Genomic DNA, 23054 nt, shown 5'->3' on the forward strand with positions numbered 1-23054 from the left:
GACTTCACCAGCTACAGGCGGGATCTGAATCCACTACTAACGCCACTAAATCAAGCTGCCTCTCCCACCCACCCACGCCTTGTGGAAATTCACCAGAAGTGCCCATTTTACTCGGCAAGTATTTTGAGATATCTTTAGCCTTTCTTACCCTTTTCCATTCATCAGGGAGAAAAAAAAAATCAACCGATGAACCAAAAAAACCCAACCAACCGAACAAAAACAAACAACTGAGCACAAACCCAATCAATCTCACAGCCATCGGAGTCACTCAGCCAAAAGAGATGTCCTGGAAAAACCAGGTCAGGGCAACATAAGAAGGATCCAGACTGCTCCGTTAACTTCAGATCTACGGCCTAATTTTTCGCCAGACCCGCTTCTCGATTTCCATCATCCTGCTCCAGAGCTTACAGGCTGTGCCCACGGAGCAGGTGACCAGAAACTCCCGAATCCTGCAGTTTGATTTGGTCTTAATCGTGGCGTCCGTGAGACTGCCTGCGCTTCCCCCCGGTACCGAGACCAGCTCAGAGAAAAGACATTCGGCGCAAGGGCCATTTGGATGGGATTTGGTAAATGTTCCTGAACTGTCACGGATCACGCTCTCCGGAACCTAACTGAAAGAGGCATCTGAGTGAGAGGGAGGCCGCAAAGCACATTAGTGGCATTCAAGAGGGTCTGGGTTTCCTGACACAGTGCGGCATCGGAACATAATATGCATCAGAGACTTTCCTCAAATAGCCTTAATTGCATTTTGATGTCCTGGTGACCGTGAAGATTATTTTTAAATCAAATTGGTGCATTAGAATTACATTTAGTTTTAATTAAGTTGATGCATTTGCCAAGCAGTAATGTGCTTAGAGAATGGAATCGAGACACCGAGGGAGTCTTATTCTCTCTTACTCTGTCTCCAGGGCTCTCCTTTTCTTATTTTATGGAGGAGTTATAAAGCCTTACAGAGTGAAGGACATAGCCACACAAGTTGTAGGCCAAGAACCCGAATGCAGTCCCGAGTCCTGAACACGACCGAGGATCAGGGAACTTGCCTCGTGGCCTTGGGTATGCCACTGGCTCACCGCGTATCTTTGGATGTCACAGCCGTTCTCAAGTCGCACAGATTAACTCGGAATCCAGGGGAACACTTAACCATTCAGATTTCCGAGTGGGATCTGACCCCCTAGGCCTGGGGGGAGCCTAGGAATCTCTATTTTGATAACATTCTCCAGGAGGTTCTTAGGGCTTGTCACAAGTGGTTTGGCAATCCTAACCATAGTTTCCTCCCCTGTAGAATACTAATCGCTGGGGTAACCTCACAGATTTGTGAAAAGAACCAAGGGGATGTCGGGGAAAATTGGGAAAATTGGGAAGACTTTGAAATAGGCAGAAATAGTAGTGATCTGGGTGTTTAGCGCCCCTTTCCCCCAGCCAACTCCTTGTCATGTGAGCTGTTTTACCTTTGCAGGAAAACTGATGGTACTGTAAATGACTCTTGTCCCTAGAAATGCATGTGAATTTTGTCTGGTGGAAAACACCCAGTAGTTACCTGTAAGTATTGACCAGTTCAGCATGCATTTGTAAATTCACGTCAGCGCTCCCGATTGCCTGTTTGTGGGATGTTTGACCTCTCCTTTGTACCGCCTGGGACATTATACTGGTTCCCTCGTGAATTAAAGAGTCAAATAAAATTTTCGATATGTGTTCATTTTATATTTCTATAGAGTCATAATTTTACTTTAAATTAAAATTTTTTTAAATATTTATTTTTGAGAGAAAGAGCAAAAGCAGGGGAGGGGCGGAAAGAGAGGGAGATATAGAATCGGAAGCAGGCTCTGAGCTGTCAGCTCAGAGCCCAACGTGGGGCTCAAACTCACGAACCCCATGAGACCATGACCTAAGCTGAAGCTGGATGCCCAACCGACTGAGCGACCCGGGCACTCTACCTTAATTTTAAAAAAAAGTTTATTTACTTATTTTGAGAGACAGAGAGAGAGAGAGAGAGAGAATTCCAAGAAGCCTCTGCATTGTCAGTGTGGAGCCCCATGCGGGACTCCAACCTATGAATGAACCGTAAGATCATGATCTGAGCTGAAACCAAGAGCTGGACGCTTAACCAACTGAGCCACCCAGGTGCCCCAATTTTATCTTAATTTAAAAAAAGTGGTCAGTGAACGGGAGTGATTTTTCATAACGCACTCTATAGATCACAAGCTTCCTGGTCCTAAAAGCAAGACGTAACAATCCTAAGAAACTCGTAAGAAGTGGTAAGAATGGCCCACACTGGCTAAATTAATACATCGTCTCAATCTGCTGATGAGAACAAATTGTCAACCTCATCACAGAGGGAACCCACACGGTCAATGCAGGATGGAGAGTCTGGGGTAGGAACAAGGCCGGTGGGCTGAGAGTCGGCCTCCCTGGGTTTCAGCTTGAGTCTCTGCTTTCTTCCGGTCAGTCTTTGGCCCTGGCTCTCCCAACTTACCCCCCAAAAGGTAAGGAACTGATGAGGGAGCGTGAGGCAGGCTAAAGGGCAAAACTCAGGCTGGCACGCCCCTCCCCTTCCAGGTGGAATATGGGTGATCTTTCTCAGACACTCCTGGCTACCCAAGAACAAAGGAAAGGGGTTTAAGTGCCTGCCCTGGTGATGTGGGAAATGGAGGCAAATGGAAAGTTAAATTCCCTTCCTGCCTACAGCCCATTGACAAGTCCTTGAAACTGGCACAGCCCATTGACAAGTCCTTGAAACTGGCACAGCCCATTGACAAGTCCTTGAAACTGGCAGAGTGACCTCCTTCTAGGAGCTCAGCTGTCTCGATGATGACTCTTTGCGGGGGGCAAAAGAGAACCTTAGCTTAACATCATCCCAACCTCGAGGATCCTGTAATTCTACTTCCTTGATCTCACGCTGGCAATCATACTCCAAGCTTATGGCCCCCCGATAGGCATCTGAAGGGTCTCATGACTGAGGTTTTATTTAAAGGTAATAAATGGTGTTTCCCTAGCAACAGTTAGCCCCTCAGGGTCCTGGAAACCTTGCTTCCAGAATTCCTTGGAGACTTACTCTATCCCTGACCCCCTTCAAACCTGAGGGTATATAATGAGTTACCTATCACGACCCCAGTGCAGCTCTCCCTGCCCACGGGTCCTGTCCCCGTACTTTAATAAAATCACCATTTTGCACCAAAGATGTCTTCAAGAATTCTTTCTTGGCTGTCGGCTCTGGACCCCACAAACCCCCACCACCCCAAAACTTCATCAGAACCATAAACTGTCTCATTGGAATATGAACTATAACAGCTACGTGTCCACTCACTAAGCCCTACTGAAGTTGAAGATAGTCTTTCCATAATGAGGACTGGAATAGTAGTTATGAAAATAGGCTTAACGCCCCTAAAAGAATGTGTACCACCTTTTTGTGATGGGGTTGGCAACTGCCCCCTATCCGGTACCTTTAAAGTGATTCTCATGTTCTGTCACAAGCCATCCTTCCTTACCCCTTCCTGACTGGAAAGAGAGAATGAATGCTCGCTATCCAAGCTGCACAGGCACCCAGGGCCCCTGTTGCTGGAAGCCTTGTGTTGCTTGTAATGCCACCTGTTTGCTAAGCCTTCCCGAGGCCTCCCCAGGCTGCTCTGACGTCTCCTTGAAGTGCTGTGGATCTGGCAGCATCCCCGCCCACAAGAGCTCACAATGGAGTGTGCTTTCTTGTCCACTTTTCTGCTATGCCCAGCCCATGACCACCTGAGCTCTTTGAGGGCAGGGTCTGTGAACTGTTCACCCAGCAGTGAGTCGATGCTCATCCACTACGTGGGGAGCAGTAAAGAGATGACACAAATTCTGAGAATGGTCACACAAGGGTTAAAATCAGTTTGAACTCGATTTCGAGGGAAGCTTTGGAAAAATCAGAGAGAGATGAATTCAGGCCATCCCATCTCCAGAGGTTCTCATGAATATTAGCTAATGAGACCAATGGTTGCCTGGTTTCATTCAGACGCAACCACGGAAAAATCTGAGACTCGCTGTTTCCAAGAAAGAGGCTGGCGATTCAAGAATCTAAATCCTTATTTGGGATTACAAAAGAGTACATTTTTCTTTGATCCCCCCCCCCCCCTCCAGATTTAGGTGTTCAGATACACGCTGAAGTGGAAATTAATTTGTATCTTTCTCAGAACTTAACAATATTGGAAAAGCAGCTCCCTCTTTCCCTCTCTTGGCTCCTAAGCTGTCTTTCTTTCTTTTTTTTTTTTTTTTCCTCTTTTTTGGCCCCTTATGAAACATGGCCATTATCATATAAATTTGTTTGGGGAGAACTAATAAAAATGAAAATGACTTCGATGTGGGAAGCCAAAATGGGTCCTTTGGAATAGGCATTATATGGTCACTACGATATGCATCTGAACCCTTCTGTCTTTTATTTACTCCCCATCCTTTATTTCAGAGCCCCTAAGATATTTTAGGGGCTTGTGTTTACTCGGAGTTATTTACATCTGCTGCTTATTTACATGATACATCAGCACGCCAAAGCCATAAAAATTATCCTTATTGATTTTTAAAAGGCGCGTTGGTGTGAATAATGAGCAATGGCTCTAACACCATTTTGCAGACTTCTGAATCCCAAATCAGCCTGGGTAATGAATAGGACTGGTTATGCGGTAAATGTGACAGGCACGCTTTACTTTCATCAACAAGCTAGGCGTGTGCTATCTTGCTAACAAAGTGTGTGTGTGTGTGTGTGTGTGTGTGCATGAATGTGTATTCGAGTGTGCATGGGTGTATGAATGTGTTTGTGTATATCTGACTGTGAGTGTGTGGGAGTGTATGTGCATAGGTAAGTGTAACACGCACTTATCTTATCTTATCTTATCTTATCTTATCTTGAGAAAGAGAGAGCACCAGCAGGGGAGAGGGGCAGCAGGAGACAAAGAGAATGGAGCCCGATGCAGGGTTCAATCCCATGATCCTAGAATCATGACCTGAGCCGAAATCAAGAATCAACTGACTAAGCCACTCAGGCGCCCCTCAAGTAGCACTTTAAAAATCTTTGCTTATGTACTCAGCTGTTTGTGCATACAGCGTAATTTTCAAAGCTCTTAAAAATTTTGAAAATAAAGGTCATTGGTGGAAGTTGTTTAAGACTAATTACAGAAGCTTATCTACTGTACAAGCTCATCGCACTCAGACAGAGGGATGGGGGTGTTCTTTAATGTTATCAGACCTCAAATTGTCTGTGACGGTTAGGGGATCCAGAGCACGACGGCCCCACATCTTTCATGTCAGTGATAAAACGTCATGCCTACAAACCAGGAACTGCAAAATCTACTCGTAAGATGAAGGAAAGGGTATCACAGCCTCCTTATTGCTGGACAAATTGGATCAAGTCCCTTTGGGTGTGCTCAAAGGCCAGAGAGAGCCTTTGAATGTGTTTTTTGCAACTATATATCCTTAGGGTAGGGTTAATGAGGTTCAGGAGACTTGGACACCAAACATATTGTGAAAAGATGCAAATTAAGAGAAGTTTCTCTAAAATATACTGGGTACCCTACTTCGTACCGGGCATGAAATCCCACCTTTTATTTACATTATCTAGTTGCATACTCAGTCTCCCTTGGAAGAAGAAAACAGAGACCCCGAGAGATTGAGTAGCTGGCTCAAGTAGATGCAGCTAGGAAGGGTCAGAGCTGGAAGGCGGACCCAGGTCTATGTGACTCCCAGTCATTGCTCTTTTCTGCCTTGCGCTCTGCACCTGATGGACAGGCAGAGTGTGAGTTATCGAGAGAACTCCAGCCACCTGGGGAGGTAATGGTGGACGCACTTACGAGGGAAGCTGATGTTGCACTGAAACGGTAGCAAAGCAGACTGTGCGAAGCCTCTGCCTTCAGACAGCATTTGGAGACCCATGACGGGACCACGGCATTTCTAAGAGGAGTACTCACTGCCCTAAGAATAGGGGGGTGGCATCCCAGCTTCTCCTTTCTGAGGCTTAGTCCCCCATTCAACTGTGAATGTCCAGTAAGGGTTCGGCAGGGCTCCTTCCAAACCATCTTAAACCTTTGAGCTCCTTTCCTACAATTTCTTCTTGGCAAATAATATTCATCACGGGTTCGAGACCCATCTCCTCCAGGAAACAGGCCCTGACTAAGCCCTCTGAGCTTGGCTTGCTTCCTCTTCTATGGGTTTCATTATATCATCATGTACTTGACGTGCCCACGAACTGTGCGTGCCAGGCACAGCATTAGTTCATCCGTTCATTCATGACGTATTTATTAAACATCTCCTATGTTTCAGGAACCAGGCTACAGGGATGGGTAGGTTAGCAACTGCAGATATTTGCTCTCATGGAATTTATAAGGGAGATAGAGGTTCACCACATAATCCCAGAAATATATAAATACAAGCTGAGGTAAGGGCTTTAAAGGAAAGATACATGGGGTCATGAAAGCAGGTAGCAGCGGAATCTCACCCAGACTGGGGGTATCAGGAAAGGGCGTACCGAGGAAGCGAAATCCCAGCTGAGATCTGCGAGGGCATGCACGCCTGTGGGTGCCTGTGATGGTGATGGAGGGTGGACAGGAGGGGTGGAGGGGGGACCAGCCTGCAGGAAGAAAAATCCCTCGGCAGGTAGTAGCGTGGTCCTTCTGGGGAAGAAAAGAAGCCAGTGTGGAGGGAGCAGAGAGGTGAGGGAACCGTGGTACAAGATGAAACGGAGAGGTCCCCAGGGATGAGACTGTGCTGGTCCTGGAGGTCCTTGTAAACACTGTGGTCTTCACCCAAGGGAAATGGGAGGGTACTGGAGACTTTAAAAAAAATTTTTTTTAATGTTTTATTTACTTATTGAGAGAGACAGAGACAGAATGTGAGTGGGCTGGGGGCAGCGAGAGAGGGAGACACAGAATCCGAAGCAGGCTCCAGGCTCCAAGCGATCAGCACAGAGCCCAACGTGGGGCTCGAACCCATGAGCTGTGAGATTATGACCTGAGCTGAAGTCGGACGCTCAACCGACTGAGCCACCCAGGTACCCCGGGCACTGGAGACCTTTAAGCAAAGATGTGTGTGTTGTGAGCAGACCAAAGGCAGGCATAATGATGATCTCCTTTTACATGTGAAGAAGCAGGGGCTTGTGTAACTTTTCTGGGTTTCATGGGGGTCCTACGGCTAGTGAGTGACTTGGCTGGGAGCTAAACCCTTATCAAGCGATGCCCACACTTTTTTTTTTCTCTTAAGCATTCGGCAAATCTCTGTTGATATATATTCATTCTGTCTTCCTCTGTCTCTCATTTCTTAAGACTGGACTGGAAGTCCTACTTCTGGAGTAGGACTAGAACCGATCGGAGTTAACACTATCAAGATCCTACTCTGTACCAAATACTGTTATTTTATTTAATCAAAGGGATTCCATAAGGGAGAGCCTTACTATATTTTCAAGATGACAAAACAGAGGTTCAGAAAGGTAGGTGATATGTCGTATTGTTAGAAAGGAGAGGGGTCAGGGTAGGAGTCCATTCTATCTGAGTCCCAAGTTGAGATGACCCCCAGCACAATGTACTGTCACCTTAGTGACTTCTCCACCCAAAGTGGATGGGAAGGGAGGGATGGGGAGCAAGGCTAGAAACACAGAGAACAGGCAGGGCCTGGAGCCCCAGTCTGGGGAGGGATGGACATAGGATGGCTGCAGTAGATTCAGGCAAAGAGAACCAGTCGGACTTGAACATTAAATACATCTTGGACGCAAGGTGAAGGGAAGCCTCTGGTGGCTGGCTTGGAGCCTGGGGAGACAGACGTTGACATTATTCACCCCAAGGAGCAGGCTTGTGGGAGCGGGGGTGGTGCTGTTGTGTGCCTAGGGTGGGCCAGTAGGGATGTGAATCTGGAGGTTGGTAGAAAGGTCTGGATGGCTAGCTGTTGGCAGAAGAGCTTTCCCTGTTACTGAGGAGAAACAACGTTGCTGAAGCAATGGGGTAGCCGCTCTGATCCACGGCTTGTTGGCTTTGCCAGTTGGGTCTTCTTCGACCTCAAGCTTACACTCCAAACCTTCCCTGTGTCTTCCTCTCATTTGTCCTCTGTCCTGAGGACACCTGCGTTCTCCCCCTGGACGAGAACTCAGGCGGATAAGAATGATATTTTGTTCAAAGGATTTTTTCCCCTACTTTACGGTTTACGGAGAAAAGGATAATTCACAAAGCCCCCGTTCATTCAAGGAATCATACCAAATCCCCAAGGCATTGCTTTACACATTCTGAATCCAGTGCCTGGCTTTTAAAATGGGAATACACAATCTTTTGGCCAAAAAAAAAAAAAAGAAAAAAAAAGAAAAGAAAAGAAAAAAAAGAAAAAAAAGAAAAGAAAAAAAAAAGAAAAAGAAATAAGAAACTATGATTTATCACTCCAATCTTGCAGTCTATGTAATGTAGGCATTTCACTCCTGGGAATGAAGAGTCCTGTTTGCCTCAAAGCAGACTGTAAATGTTTGATTCGTGACCAGACGACTTGACTTTTAATGACCTGCCACTGCCTAAAATAAGCACGAAAATTTATGACCGTCACCAGGCAGCTAGGCGCCATTTCTCAGTACCCTAATAACATCCTATATTTCTCTGAAATTGTTTTTTTTTTTTTTCATCTGATGGCTTCAGAATAAAATGGTGGGACTGACACAATAGGAAGTTGTTACAGTTTAAGTCCTAGATATCCAAATGACAAGCTCAAGGACATGGTACGCTGTATTTATTGCAAAGTGAATATATATCACCCTTCATCGGCAGGTAGTTGACTGTGGACGGTCAGCTGAAGGCAAGACACCCCTCCAGGGATGACCCCCTTCCCCCCCCCCCCCCCAGCAGGTGCTAACCTCTAGGGCTTGTTATACCTCTGCTAGAATGGGGCCTCCTTTGGCAAATGTCACCACCTCCTCCCGCACTGACGCCTGACGGTTCGGGTGCGTTTACAGCTCCAGCCAGTGAGTTCAGCATGGCGATTCTCAACGAGCGATGGAGAAAACTCCGGGGACAAGAGCCCGATTGTCTGAACAAATCTAAGGTGCCAGGATTCGGGCCCCGAGCTCTGCTCTGGAAGGCCCCAAGAATCACTCGGGAGAAGATGGCAAATGAATGCTGACACCATGCTGACCCTGGGTGTGACCCAGACTCCGGCAGGATATACACGTCAGCTGTGGAGTCTCGCTGGACGAGGGGGCAGCCGAGCTGCTGAGCTTGACCTCACGGCACGTAGAACCTGGGAAAGCGGGGCCAACCGGAGCCTCGTTGGCAGCCCCTTTTATGGGGCTCTGGGTAAAGTGAAAGAGGAGAGGCCGATTTCACTGAAGTGGGAGACCACACTCAGGCAAGTGTGGGGGGCACCGTACCCGGGCAATGGCCCAACCCGAGGAGGAGAAGCCCAAAGAGCTCCAGGGTGGAAAGACAACAGCTTCCGGAAGCCACGCGAGGGGAGTGAACGGGAACCTGTAATTTGGCCTGCATGCTATTCGGGTAAGTGGGGTCCCCCTCCCAATGGAGGCTGGCTCTCTAATGTGCTGACATAGTTTTCAGCGTCCTGGAGCTCTCTGCTCTCTTTGGAAGAGGAAACAACCCATCTCCCAGGGGGCATCTGACTAGACAAGCGGTCCCTTCTCTCCTGCTCTGGGATTAAAAAGCACTGAACTCTTAAGTTCTGGGGTCGTGAAGGCAGGAGAGGAGCGAGGCGTCTTCGTTGAGACGAGCCGGTAAACAGCACGTTACGAAACCTGTAATAGCCACCAGATACCGAGTGTTTCCAATGCCGAGGCACTGTGCTCTATGCTCTCTGAAGCTTATTCATTTTATCCTCAAAAATAACTCAGGGTGCAGGGGTCGTTGTTATTCTTTTATAAATAAGGAGATCAGAGTAATGAGATGTTTGTAAAATTGCTCAAGGTCACACGACAAGTAGGATGTGAACGCGGCACTGACTCCAGCTGAACTACCCCTGAGACGGGAACAACACAGACCGGTCAGGAGAAAGTTTCAGATTTCACGAGGGGCCCCAATCCCACCTTCTCCTCCCGGTGGCCATGAACTGGGAGGGACCATGAAACAAAAGCCCAGCTCAGGGAGGGCAGCGGCGGGGAGTTGCCGTTCTCCCGCAGGTTCCACACGTGGCTGGAGTCGGATCCTTCCATCTATGTTCATTTGGGCGGTGCATATATGTCTTTTTATTCCCTACTAGACCCCCCAGGATGCCGAGCGCATCTGACGCTCAAGCTTCACGAAAACACCCGTTGGCAGTTCTGCGGATGATACGCTGAACCACGCTTCTTCAAGAGCGGTTCCAGATCAGTCGCATCAGAACCACCTGCCCACCAGCTAGAAATGCAAATTCTCAGGCCCTCCCCTCGTGCCCCCCCCCAGACCTGCAGAATCAGAAACCGCAGGGAGAGGGCCCAGCAATCCGTCTGCTAACAGGCACAGCGGGTCACTGGATGCACAATGACATGTGAGAATCACTGCTTCATTCTTTTTTTCACGTGAAAAACATGGACTTTAAATGTTCTTTTCAGTTTTTCTTTAAAAAAAAAAGGTTTTTATTACCTCATTTCCAAATCTTCATTCTCCTGTGGTACAAATTTGTACAAGGCAACATAGGTGTTCATCTGTAATGGTTCTTTGGAAAGAGATCCCTGAGAGAGAAAATTCAAAAAAAAAAAAAAAATGAGAGAAGGAAGGAGGAAGAAACTGGGAGAAGAAAGAAACTAGAAAACGAGTAAGTGAATGCAACGTAATTCCAGCGTACGGATTGTAAATGTTAAAATATCTAACCATTATTAAAGGCCTTGTTTCCACCAGAGGTCTGTTGTACATTTCTTAGCTAGGTTTGCTTTCATTTGTCAGAAATAGCTACAAATTTCTTCAAATGAATTCTTCCTTTGCTATAGTTGGTCACGAGACGTGCCAGGTTTGGCCCCAAGAAGGGGAATATTGGCTTTATAGAAACAGGGACATAGGAAGAGTAGTCAACAACTTTCGCTTCCTCAAATGGATGTACCAATTAGCCTAAAATTTGGTATCTAGCCTATCAAAGGGGCTAAGGTATATCCATCTGGCAGTTAGTTCATGCACGTTGTGGAAAAAACATGGTTTTTGGCATCAGCTTGATTTAGTTGCTATCATAGAATCAGCATCTCCTATGACCTTGTAATAATGATAATAAAACTACCCTTCTGATAGTTTACTCTGTGTGCCAGGCATTATGTTACATGCATTAGCATACTTGAACCTCCCAACAGCCCCCAATTGTTGTCCCCAACTTAGAGATTATACAAGAGTCTTACAAGCGGTATATAAATATTACCCGTTATTATTATCCAAATGAACATCAATGCTACATATACTTCATAATATATACAATATATGCAATAAATGTAAATTATATAATATGTAAAATATAATTGTGTAATATTAATCTTGTATAACAATACACAGCATATATAATATATACACATATCATTATTTAACATATTATATATGTGCATATTAGATTATATATGTGATATACTATTGTATAATCTGTTTAAATGCATAATATGATAAACATATACAATATATATCAGACATAAACAGAAGTTGTACACGACTGATTCACTCTGCATCCAAAGCTCAAGAGTACCTTATGCTATATATATTTCTGTCCTAGTCTATCCTTTTCTAATTATATAATAGTTACATATATTATATATAAATGAAATAAAATAGAATATGTACTTCTATACTATAAAATATGGTCATAATAGATTCTGTAATTGTGTACTTTACACATTTTATAGTATGTGTCAATTTGTATATAACATGTACAATAGAAACAAAAAGTATCCAACACAGTACTTATCCTTTCTACTTCTGATGCACTGCGATAGTTCTGTTTAGCGCTCTCTAGTTGTCACGCTATCTGTGCCATGGCGCATTAGGCTACGTTATTGTCTCCCATTCCACACTCTATCCTGTTCTAGACCTACTAACTTGATCTCGTCACCTACTTAGGTGGCGATCTGCAGTGTGATCTAAGGACCCTGCCTGGTCTGTTTTCTCGGACAATCCCAGAAGGAGGAAGGCAGGCTAACAGCCCAACCGATGAGAGACAGTCTCGGCTCAGCCAACGACAAGCTACTACGCTTAGAGCTCCCAGGTCCCTCCGGTGGACTTCTCCTCTATAAGAGCCTCCCAACTTCCCCCTCTGGTCCCTAGGAGAGCAGTTCTCTGCTTTGTTGGGTGGGATTGCCCGTGGTTTTGTCCTAGCTAGCTTGTCCCGCACTGGAATTTCCTGCTGTTTCTGAAGAAACCCATATACGTTGTTTTTGGTAGAATGATTGTTTAAGGTTAACGCAGCCATAAATACCTGGTGGTGTAAGTTCTTTGCTTGGTCTCTGAAGTCGTCAGTGCCATTTTCGGGATAAGTAAACACTGTAGGAGACAAGAAGAAGCAGGTGCTTCATGAATGGTTCGGAAACATGCTTGGAAGACGTGGCTTGTGTATTCCCTGTTCCACAGCTTCTACTTTACTCCTCACTGCCTTGTCCTCATCGTCAGTGACCCTGCCTTCCTGTCACCTCCCGCATGATGCTTCCCCGGCCTTCCCAGGTGGCCTTCTGCACCCCCATCTCTGCATGTCCACACCCCAGCACATGCCAGCTAGCACGCTCCTGAACTTGGCAACTGGTTGTCCGCCCCTTGGCCTCCTTTGGCAACGCCCTTCATTCATCCTTGAAACAATGTTACTCATCTCTGTCAAAGTACGAAACTCGAAACTCATAGGTTAATGGAGTGGTGGGGGAGGTATGGCCTAATTGCACTCGAATTACCTTTTCGAAATACCAGATTCTTCTATCTGTTTCCAATGTGTTGGTTCCAGTTTCCTGATAGCTATTTTCTATTTTGCACATCCAAGTTTTAGCTTTTAAACTTCAAAATATTTCCCCCATCTCCTACTGCCAATGCACTGGGGCTATTATTTGGGATAAAAAAATAAACAGTGGTTTCTCATTTAGTTTGTTTTGAAATATGTACTTCTCTTCCTTTCACACGTAAGCAGAGACTCTGCGGTCTTTAGTAAAGAACAAAGCTTCCCAAAATGGGCAGGACGGTTCACTGTCCACAGGCACAGCTATGGGAGGTGCTCGGTGGGTACTGGGGGGAGGGCTCTGCCTTAGCTAGTTCGGTCAGTCACATTTACCTCAGTGACACAGTGTGATGGCCTTAGTCTCACCGCGTGGATCTGCCTCAAACAAAAACGTGGCAAATGTTTCCAAGTTTGTACAATGGAATTTTGGTGTCTAAATTAACCTACCGCTTAGGTGACTTAACATTTAAAAATAACACATTGCTGCTTTATTCTTCCCTTTGGTCTCCCTTCAAATGATTTTAAAAAATACCAGTAAAGGAAGAGAAACACACCACAGAAAGCCCTATAATCTATTTCGGTTACGCACTGACATTTCTACGGTCCTTCCAATGCACTCGATAATTGCGATGCAGAAAACATGCTTCAGAACAAGAGCCTTTGTAAACGTAGTGATGCTTAGTAAACGTCTATTCTCCACAGTGTATAGTTCAGAGCCTGTGCAGGAAATTCTATGATTCCTTTGAAGCCTAGACATAAATATGCAGTCATTGGAGGAAGTCTGGTTTGTAGGTAAGTGGAAATGATCCTATGGACCTTCTCTGCCTCGGCATCTGGCTAGTCACCTGACTAGTCTGAACTGAATAGAGGCCAACACTCTTCCCTGGTATTATGTGATTCCCTAAAGCCTCAGGGTAAATATTTGATCCCATAAGCATAAAACTGGATACTTCTATGAGAATATTGACTATCTGAATGAAAAGAGCAGAGAATCTTTCTAGAACATTCTTGATTGGAGATACAAAGGGAGACTACGTAGGGTACATAACAGTTTGGACCGGCTTTACAATTTTGCAATTTCACATTATTGTAGCTTTTTGTTGAATATCGATTAGCCATCTGGTTCAAAATGTGTACCATTTTTGTGAACTATGCTGCAAATTATTTGAAGTGACCCCAAATGTATTTTCAGCTATATGACTGAAAGCATAACACTGCAAAAAAAAAAAAAAAAAAAGATTTTAAAACCCATTCCTGTGGGCTACTTCTAAGACATTGATTTGAGGGGAAAAGAATAAGGAAAAGGTAACTATTTTACTACAAATACACCATATGCTTATTACATTTAGTGCTTTAAATTTGTTTTATTAAAAATAATTTGGGGTACCTAGGTGGCTCTGTTGGTTGAGCATCTGACTTTTGATTTCAGCTCAGGTCATGATCCCAGGGTCATGGGATCGAGGCCTGCATTGGGCTCTGTGCTGCACGTGGAGGCTGCTTAAGATTCTCTCTCTCTCTCTCTCTCTCTCTCTCTCTCTCTCTCTAGTTCTCTCTCTCCCTCTGCCTCCTCCCCTGCTTGTGCTTTCTCTAAAATAATCAAATAAATTAAAAAAAAATTGGTTACTGATTTCACTCATGACAACTATTCAAAGAATATGTCCATTAAGCAGGCATATGAAAAAAAATTTTTTTAACGTTTATTTACTTTTTAGAGAGAGAGAGAGACAGAGTTTGAGTGGGGGAGGGTCAGAGAGAGAGGGAGAATCTGAAGCAGGCTCCAGGCTCTGAGCTGTCAGCACAGAGACCGATGCGGGGCTCGAACTCACAGACGGTGAGATCATGACCTGAGCCGAAGTCAGACGCTGAACCGACTGAGCCACCCGGGGGGCCTCAAGAAGGCGTATTTTTTAACATTACAGAAGCAAATGAATCTTTAGTTTCTGCCGCCTCCCCAAAGGACTTTCCTCTTTTCCTTTCCTATATTCTTCCTTTTTCATGACAGAGAGTAGCCAATGGTTTTTCTTTATCAAGAACAATTGGTTTTGAGGTCAGTATTAAACTAGCCTCATAAACTAAAAGAAAGGGGCAGCCCTCTTCTCTGCAACTTTTCGTGTCCCTGAAAGAGCTCACATCATCTGGAAATTCTCCATTCCTTATCTGTTTGGTTGAGTTTACTTATAAAGTTTGTCTGGGCCTCGTATTTTCAGGGTGCAAAATTCAAAATATTGATTCAGTTCCTATCGTGACTAGAAGCCAATTCAAGTTCTCAAGTTTTCTATTCCTTCCTAGGTCAGACTTTAGTCACTGATATGTTTCTTGGTATCTGCCCCTTCAAAATTTATTGGGGGGCACCTGGGTGGCTGAGTCATTTAAGCATCTGACTCTTGGTGTCGGCTCAGGTCATGATCTCGCAGCTTTGTGGGTTCGAGCCCCGCATCGGGCTCTGCGCTGACAATGTGGGGCCCGCTTGGGATTCTCTGTCTCTCCCCCTCTCTGCCCTTCCCCACTCGCGCTCTGTCTCTCTCAAAACAAATAAACTTAAAAAAAATTTTTTTAATTATCGGCATGAAGTTGGTCATGGGAGTCTTTTATTTTCCTTTCACTCTCTGTTATGTTCATCCTTTTTTATTACTGCGTTTTGCTTCATCACTCTCTTTTATTCTTAAAAAAATTGTGATTGTAGGTTTTATTTACCTCTTTTAAGGACCATTGTTAAAACTGATTAACCTATCTGTGTCATTTGATAACTTCTCCTCTTACCACCTATTTATCCTTTTCCTACTGCTTTTTGGGGGCTTATTCTGTATCTTTTTTTCTGACTTAAGTATGATGCTTAGGTGTTTGCTTTTCAGCCTTTTAATTTTCATTTATTGTTTATTTTTATTATTTTTTTAATTTTTGAGAGAGAGAGAGAGAGAGGGGCATGCATGTGAGGGAGAGGCAGAAAGAGCGGGAGGGAGAGAATCTTAAGCAGGCTCCATGCTCAATGCAGAGTCTGATGCAGGGTCTGATCTCACAAGACCAGACTGTGAGACCATGACCTGAACTGAAATCAACAGTTGGATGCTTAACCAACTGAGACACCCAGGTGCCCCCTGCCTTTTTATTGTTTAATGGAATACTTTCAAAGCTAAGTACTCTAGTCACAATTTAGCTACATCTCACAAATTTTGAATTGTAGTATTTTCATTATGACTTAGTTTTAAGTATATTCCAATTTTTATTATGAATTCTTTTTTGACACATGAGCTTTTTGAAAGTATGTTTTAAATTCCTAAATTATGGTTGCTTCTGTATCTTTTGACTACTGGTTTCTAACTCATCTGCATGATAGTCAGAAAGATATAGTCTATATAATATTAATTCTGTAAAAATTTATGAAGCTCACTTTATGGTCTGCCGGTAATCAATTTCATAATTGTTCTGTGTGTCCTTAAAAAGAATGTGAATTCTCCATTTGTTAGATGGAGTGCCCTTTTTAATTTAATTACGATTGTCAAGTGTGTCCTCAGATCCTCTAAATCCTGAATCTTTTTATGCACCTGCTTTGCCAATGACTTGAGAGGCATGTTACCACCTCTCACTATAAAGGGGGATGTCGATTTCCCTAATATTTCTGTCAATTGCTCCTTAAGTTCCTGTCATTTAAGGCTGTACAGTAAGTAGACGTAAGTTTAGAATTTATGTCTTCTGGTGAAGTAGACGTGATCATGTAATGACAATTTTTTTCTCTAGTAATGCTTTTTTGGTCTTAAAGTCCATTTTCCCACACATTAATACAGCTATGCAATCTTTTGCCCGTGGAGCTTTTAAAATAGATGTAGTTTTTCACATTTATTTATTTGTTTATTTATTTTTGGGAGAGAGAAAGAGAGAGAAGAGGTAGAGAGAGAGGGAGAGAGATAATACCAAGCAGGCTCCATGCCATCAGCACAGAGCCTGATGAAGGACTGTGAGGTCATGACCTGAGCTGAAATCAAGAGCTGGACACTTAACCAACTGAGCACCCAGGCACCCCTTATTTTTTCACTTTTAAACTTTCTGCATCCTTGTATTTTAGGCTGTTATAAACAGTTAAATAATCCAGTGCGTAAAACTCTGTAATCTAGGGTTTAGTTGATTTGCATTAATTTTGATTACTGATAAATCTGGATGCTTTTCTAGCATTTTCTTTTGTATTTTCTATTTGTCTCAAATATTGTATGCTTTGTCTCTGTGCCCCCTCCCCCTCTTTCTTTTAGTTTATACGGTCGAATCTATTTTTCTAATCTTCTGGTGGCTACTCTCAACATTTTACGAGGTGTATTTTACTTAACAAAACCTAAAGTGAAATAGTATCCTTCATTTCCTTCCAATTCATACAAGGATTTTTGAATGCCCATTTCTCACTGAGATGTCTTGTATTTCAGTTAATGTCTTACTGACAGCTTTTTGCTAACATTATTATCTTTTTACGTGGCCAATGTTCACTTGGTTCTTTCTTTGTGCTTCATTCCTTGCTTCTCGGTCCCTCCTTTGAGATCACATTTTCCTCTCTGAAGTACATCACTGTGAAATTTCTTGAGCTGGTCTTTCTTCATGGCAGTGGAGACACAGCATTTGCCTGAATATATATATTGGAAGACAGTTTTGTGGTTGTTCCATTTATAGTTCTAAGTTAGGAGTTACTTCTTCCCCCCCAGATTACTGAAGGTACCGTTCTACTCTCTATGTGGTTCCATTCCTTTGCAGGTGATCTTTCGGTCTGCATTTAATATTTTTTCACCTTTGAAATTGTGCGGTTTTGCCAGGATGGTCTCAGTATAAATCTTCTGAATTTGAGGGATGGTAGCTGTAATCGATTGTGAAACGTATTAACCAGTATCTTCATGAACGTTGTCTCTCTCCCATTCTCTCTTTATGTACCTTTAAAGTGTCAATTAGATGCACATTGGACTTTCTGGCTCGTCCTCTGTGTCTCTTTTACTGTCGTGAATTCTATCACTTTGTCACCCTGGCTATACTCTAAGCAATTTCTTTGGCTATATATTTCACAGCACTAATTCTCTCCTCAGGTATATCCAGTATGGTAGTAAATCCAACAATCAAATTTCTCTCTCTCTCTTTTTACATTTCTAAAAGTTCTGTTTGGTTTTCTTAAAATTTGCCCGTTCAATTTCGATGGTGTCCTACTCCTTTGCTATACGTTCTAGTCCATTTTTCATACCTTTAAATATATATACCTATGCAGTTATATATTTCTTTATTTGATAATTCCAACATAGACAATCTCTGACCAGTCTGACCATAAAAAAAGTTGTTTCGGCTCACTCTTACTCATGGTGGCTCATTTTCACATATACTTGGTGTATTTCAATTCTGAAATTACAGAAATTTCAATTCTGGAAATTTCTCAGGTCTGGGGTTTAAATTCTCTTACTTCAGAGGCCATTTGGGTTACTTCTGCCAAGTGCCTGGTGCATTTATCCCAGTGGGCCACTTTAAAGAAATTAAACTAAAATGTTACATTATTCTACTTTGTCCATAGAGGTAGTACGAATTCAGGCCCTAAACCCAAGTAAGAAGAGCTTCCTCCTTCCTTTGCTTCCTTTTTTCTTTCCTTCCTACTCCTCCCCCATTTCTTTCTTTTCTTCCCCACGCGAGTTAAGGTCAATATAGCATTTTTCTTTACTAAATTCCTCTACAGGGCGTTCTTTTTTCCTGGTGTCACTAAAGGTACTTACTTTGGGGTATCGGCATTTTCCCAAAGGGCCTCTCATCACACCTATCACTCTGCCTGCTTATCGGGTTTTGTCCTCTATTGACCGCACATGGGCCTTTTTCTTCTCCAGTCTGAGGCCCCAGGGATGTGCAGAGTAAACACTGGTCTTCACCTGCTTATGTCTCTAGATTCCTGCTTTATTATTATTTCCAGACGCTAAGGAATTGCCTTATTTTGCTGCCAGCTCTACCATGCGTTAACTAGAACTTTCTTTTAAATTCTTTTTCCCAGCAAGTTGAGGGGTGTGGTAAAGTAGAAAAAATTTCTCTAAACATCCAGCCCTCCACATAGCCGGAAAGAGAGTCCTCCTTGCTTTTAAACAGACCTTAACCTGCTGTAGATACCACACATCTGGATTCTAGGTATCTGCTGAGGAAGCCATTGAAATATTTGCTCTGTTTTCTGGATGACAAACCAAAATGTGAGAGATAAAAGCAGGGCATGTTAGGGGCGCCGGGGGGGCTCAGTTGGTTAAAAGTGTCTGAGGCTTGATTTTAGCTCGGGTCATGATCTGGTGGTTTCTGAAATGGAGCCCCGTGTAAGGGCTCTGCACTGACAGAGAAGAGCTGCTTGTGATTCTCTCTGCCCCTCCCCTGCGCACCCTCTCTCTCTGTCTCTCAAAATAAATAAATAATCATTAAAAAATTATCAAAAAGCCAAAACAAACAAAAACCCCAGCACATGTTAAAGGCAAGGATAAATCTTCCAAATCCAAGCTTGCCTTTTTTCCTTTCTGGGCAAAATTTCGTTGCTTTAGTGAACAGTAAGGTACCATGGGGCTTTGCGACATCCTCCAGTGGATGTGACTAACCCAGTTTTTTTCTAAAGAATATTTCTAGGAATTTGTCTTAATTATGTTCTATTCCCTCTGCTTCTCTTCCAAGAAAGTTATAACCACATGGAGTCATACCGAAATGCAGTTATGGGAGGCACCGGGTAACATCATTACTTGGCGTTATTCGAGCTGAAACGGGCTTCTCTATTTCTGGTGCATCCACAAGTAGGGTTGTAAACAACAACCAGAAACAGCCAGACCTTCCCAAAGTCTTCCATGAGAGAGAACACAGAGACTTCTTACGCTTCGTCAGGAAGAAAGGGGTAGGAAGAGTACCTGCTTCCAAGGTGCCTTTGGAAACCTTCCTCAAGGATTTTGACATGACTCTTGGCTGCCAGAAACAGCATCTGTATGCCCTGTGTATTTTTTAGAACGCAAATGAAACATGTCGCACAGAACAGCTTGTGACCGGAAGCCACGCACTGCTTCTGAAAAGCCAGCACCCTCCTTGCCATGGCCGCGGGGAGGCCGGTGGCCGCCTGGATACACAAGCAGAGTGTTTTCTCTGTGTTGTTTCCCAAATTGCATGGACAGGGGATTAAATCCAATCAAAGGAAAATGTTTTGAGGCAAACTGTTACATAATTAATCCCTCTAGCTTCCAAGGGCACATTGTAAAGAAAGCTCCTGCTGATCAAAGGAATAGTTAATAGATCTCCAAAGCTTTTTAGAGGTTTATTGCTTGCTAAATTCTTCCAACAGATTTCTTTGAATAAGGCTCTGAAAATGCCTCTTAACAGAAAAGAAATGGCAACTGTTCAACTGTGTCTTTCAGTGTATTACTTTGTGCCTCCGTTTCCTTATCTATACAGTGTGTGTGTGTGTGTGTGTGTGTGTGTGTGTGTGTGTGTTGGAGGGGAGAGAGTTGGGCTAAATGACTTCTTATCCTGCTTCTTGAACTTTAATAAGATTCGTGTGCAAATTCTGATTCTGCAGCTCTGGAAATGGCCTGAGGTGCTGCGTTTCTAACGGCCTCTCAAGTGATGCCCAGGCTGCTGGCCCATGGGCCACACTTGAGAGCAGTGAGGCTCTAGGCTGCCCCTCTGACACTTGATGACCTCATGGTGGATTGATTAAGAGCAACATGCCTCATTCGGATGATTCCTAAATATAGCTAGCTCCTCGCGTTATAAAAACCTACTGAAGAGCACTTTTTGAGGAATCCCCGGGGCAAATAGAGACCTTAACTACTGAGGAATGGGTGAGCAAGAGTGTCAGAAACGCTGGCCAGGATGCCTGAGGCAGGGAGGTAAGGGGTGGGTACATGCTGGGAACGACTGTGCAGAGGAGAAAACAGGATGTACTGACAGACTGGCTATGAGACTGGCCAAGAGGGCAGAGTCAAGTCTGACGCCAGAAGTTTCGACTTGATCAACTAGCAGAATGGAGCTCCTATTTACTGAGCAGAGACAACTGAGAGCCAGGTGGCGTGGCTGGGGCGGGTGAGGGGACCGAGGGTCCGGTTTGGGCGTGTTAACGTTACGATGTCGACTTCACATTCAAGATGGCCAAGTCCAGCGGGCGATATGCACCTGGAGGCAGCAAGGAGCCTGAAATTTCAGAGTCGTCGATGTATGGAATAGTTATTTATACTGCTGGTTCTTTCATTTAACGGCCACAGCACCTCACGGATTCGGTATTATTATTACCTTCATTTCGGAAAGGAGGAGATGGGGGCGGGGAGATTAGGGCACGGCTTGGAGGCCACAGGACCGCTGAGTGAAGTCTAGTGGTCAGCCTCCAGAGCGAGGAGGGGCCGAGGACCAAATACGTCCGATGCAGTTAGTGATGAGCAGACCATCGGCAATTTGGCGATTTGGTGTCAGTGAGCGATGCGGGCGGAAGCGAGGCTCAGAGGACAGAGCAGCTGATCAGACCAGAAGTCTTAAAATGAAGGTCTAGGTTAATACCAGTATCTGGTGGGTCTGTGCTCAGCTGCTGAAGACGTCCGGGGCTGCTGGCCAAATTCAGCGGCTGTATCCGCACTGCTAGACAGGCTCCTGCGGCATCACTGCCCGGCCGTGACATTCCCCTGGCGGCCGGCACCGTCTGATTTGTCTCTCCGATGGTGCTACCAAGCGCTCAGTGAACGTCCGCATTGATCCGAAAGTGTCGCTCTCCCCATATGATGCCAGAGCATCCTTGCCCTAGCAGTGAGCTTTCGCAGATGTGAGCGGGCTTGGTAAGGGGGGGGGGGGGGGCTGGTGAACACTGATGCGTATTTAGGAAGGAGTCGTGGAGGATTCTCCCGAGGGAATCACAGAAACACCGTCCTAACTAGAGAAGAGACATAAATGAACTCCTGGAGCTAAGGAAGCAGAGGCGATAGCTTGTAAGACAGCTGCTGATAAAGCAGCTACGGAGGACTGATTGCAGACCTTCTGCTCCCAATCTGGCAAAGGCAGAGGCAACTAGTCAAGTGCAAGATCTACCCCAGACGGCACGTCCCCGTGCTCCCCATGCAGGGATGAGAGCTGGCAGGGATAACTTCCGCCCCGGAGGACGCATTCAGCCCAGGTTAACAACGCAAATCAGAACCCACAACTTTGCTAGGTCACGAGCCACCCTGAGGACAGCTTTGTGACTCCCGTACTTTTGCGGGGCATGGTAAACACTTCATAAATACCTTTTGCATAAGTGAGTGGAGATTAACAGAGGCTCGGCATCAGAGAGGCTCGGCAAGATTCATCCATAAGGGGCTGGTTGTTTCTTTAAACTCTGGCTTAATGTTCTTTCTTAATGTTAGCAAGCAACATACGTAGTTAGCATTCCATGTAAATTTTAGAAATTATCGTAACAAAGGCCTAAGCTATTAGAAAATTAAGTAGTATTAATACAGAACGTTGGGCTATGGCTAGATCATACCGAGAAGTTTTTGAGCGTTCGTTATCTCTGCTGGGGAGAAGCCACATGGGAGGTCCGTACTCGCCTGGTACCACCACCCCCTTGGTATGAGGTACTTCAGCTGTTTCGGGGAGTAGCTTCTTCCAGAATAGGTTGCTAATCTAATGTAGGTCAGTGGGGGAAATGATGCATTAACAAAAAGGTCCAGAAGTGACTCCTGGACCCCAATGTAGCTAAGTCCGCACTTAGTCCCGGATGAGAACCCAGGAGACAGAACTCAAGGGAACGTCGCAGTCACGTCAAGGAAGTCCATCGGTACTTATGCCCAGTTTGCCTCCAGAATATTGAACGCTTGCTAAGACTGAATTCCAGAGCGAGCAGAGAAGGAAGACACCTGGCAGTCAACACTCCCTGCCCGCAGACCTCGATGCACAGTGTGATTCACTTTCATGCTGGGGCAACGCCCGCCCCCCCCAACCCCCTCACTCACCGCTGTTGCTGCGTTTTCGTGAGTCATACCCGCCTCCTGGCCCGTCAGCTTCTTCAGGAACCTCCACGAGATCTGAAGTCTTAGAGAAAAGAGGGAAGAGCTGGAATGAACAAAATCATTTCAGTGGGCCAACTGGGCAGAGATTTTGACGTCAGTAGAAGAACTAAGGAAGAATTTGCCTGATTCTCAATGATTGAGAACCCGATCATTGCTGTCCAGTCTATTTGGCTAAATTTAGAAAGGGTGTGTGTTCCCTCGTGGGCACCATGGCTC

General features: G+C 44.7%; 1 protein-coding gene across 2 annotated transcripts in view; it reads right to left on the reverse strand.

The window, feature by feature from the left end:
- Positions 1 to 23054, reverse strand: part of STAC (SH3 and cysteine rich domain) — a 140725-nt gene that overhangs the window by 16954 nt on the left and 100717 nt on the right. For both annotated transcript variants that reach the window (XM_042956079.1, XM_042956078.1), the window contains exons 6-8: positions 22782 to 22860; positions 12352 to 12416; positions 10551 to 10639 (exon numbers count right to left, since the gene is read on the reverse strand). In XM_042956079.1, the coding sequence (XP_042812013.1) occupies positions 10551 to 10639; positions 12352 to 12416; positions 22782 to 22860 (233 nt within the window). The remainder of the gene's footprint in view (positions 1 to 10550; positions 10640 to 12351; positions 12417 to 22781; positions 22861 to 23054) is intronic.

The sequence above is a fragment of the Panthera leo genome, chromosome C2, assembly GCF_018350215.1.
Source record: "Panthera leo isolate Ple1 chromosome C2, P.leo_Ple1_pat1.1, whole genome shotgun sequence".
Taxonomy (NCBI): Eukaryota; Metazoa; Chordata; class Mammalia; order Carnivora; family Felidae; genus Panthera; species Panthera leo.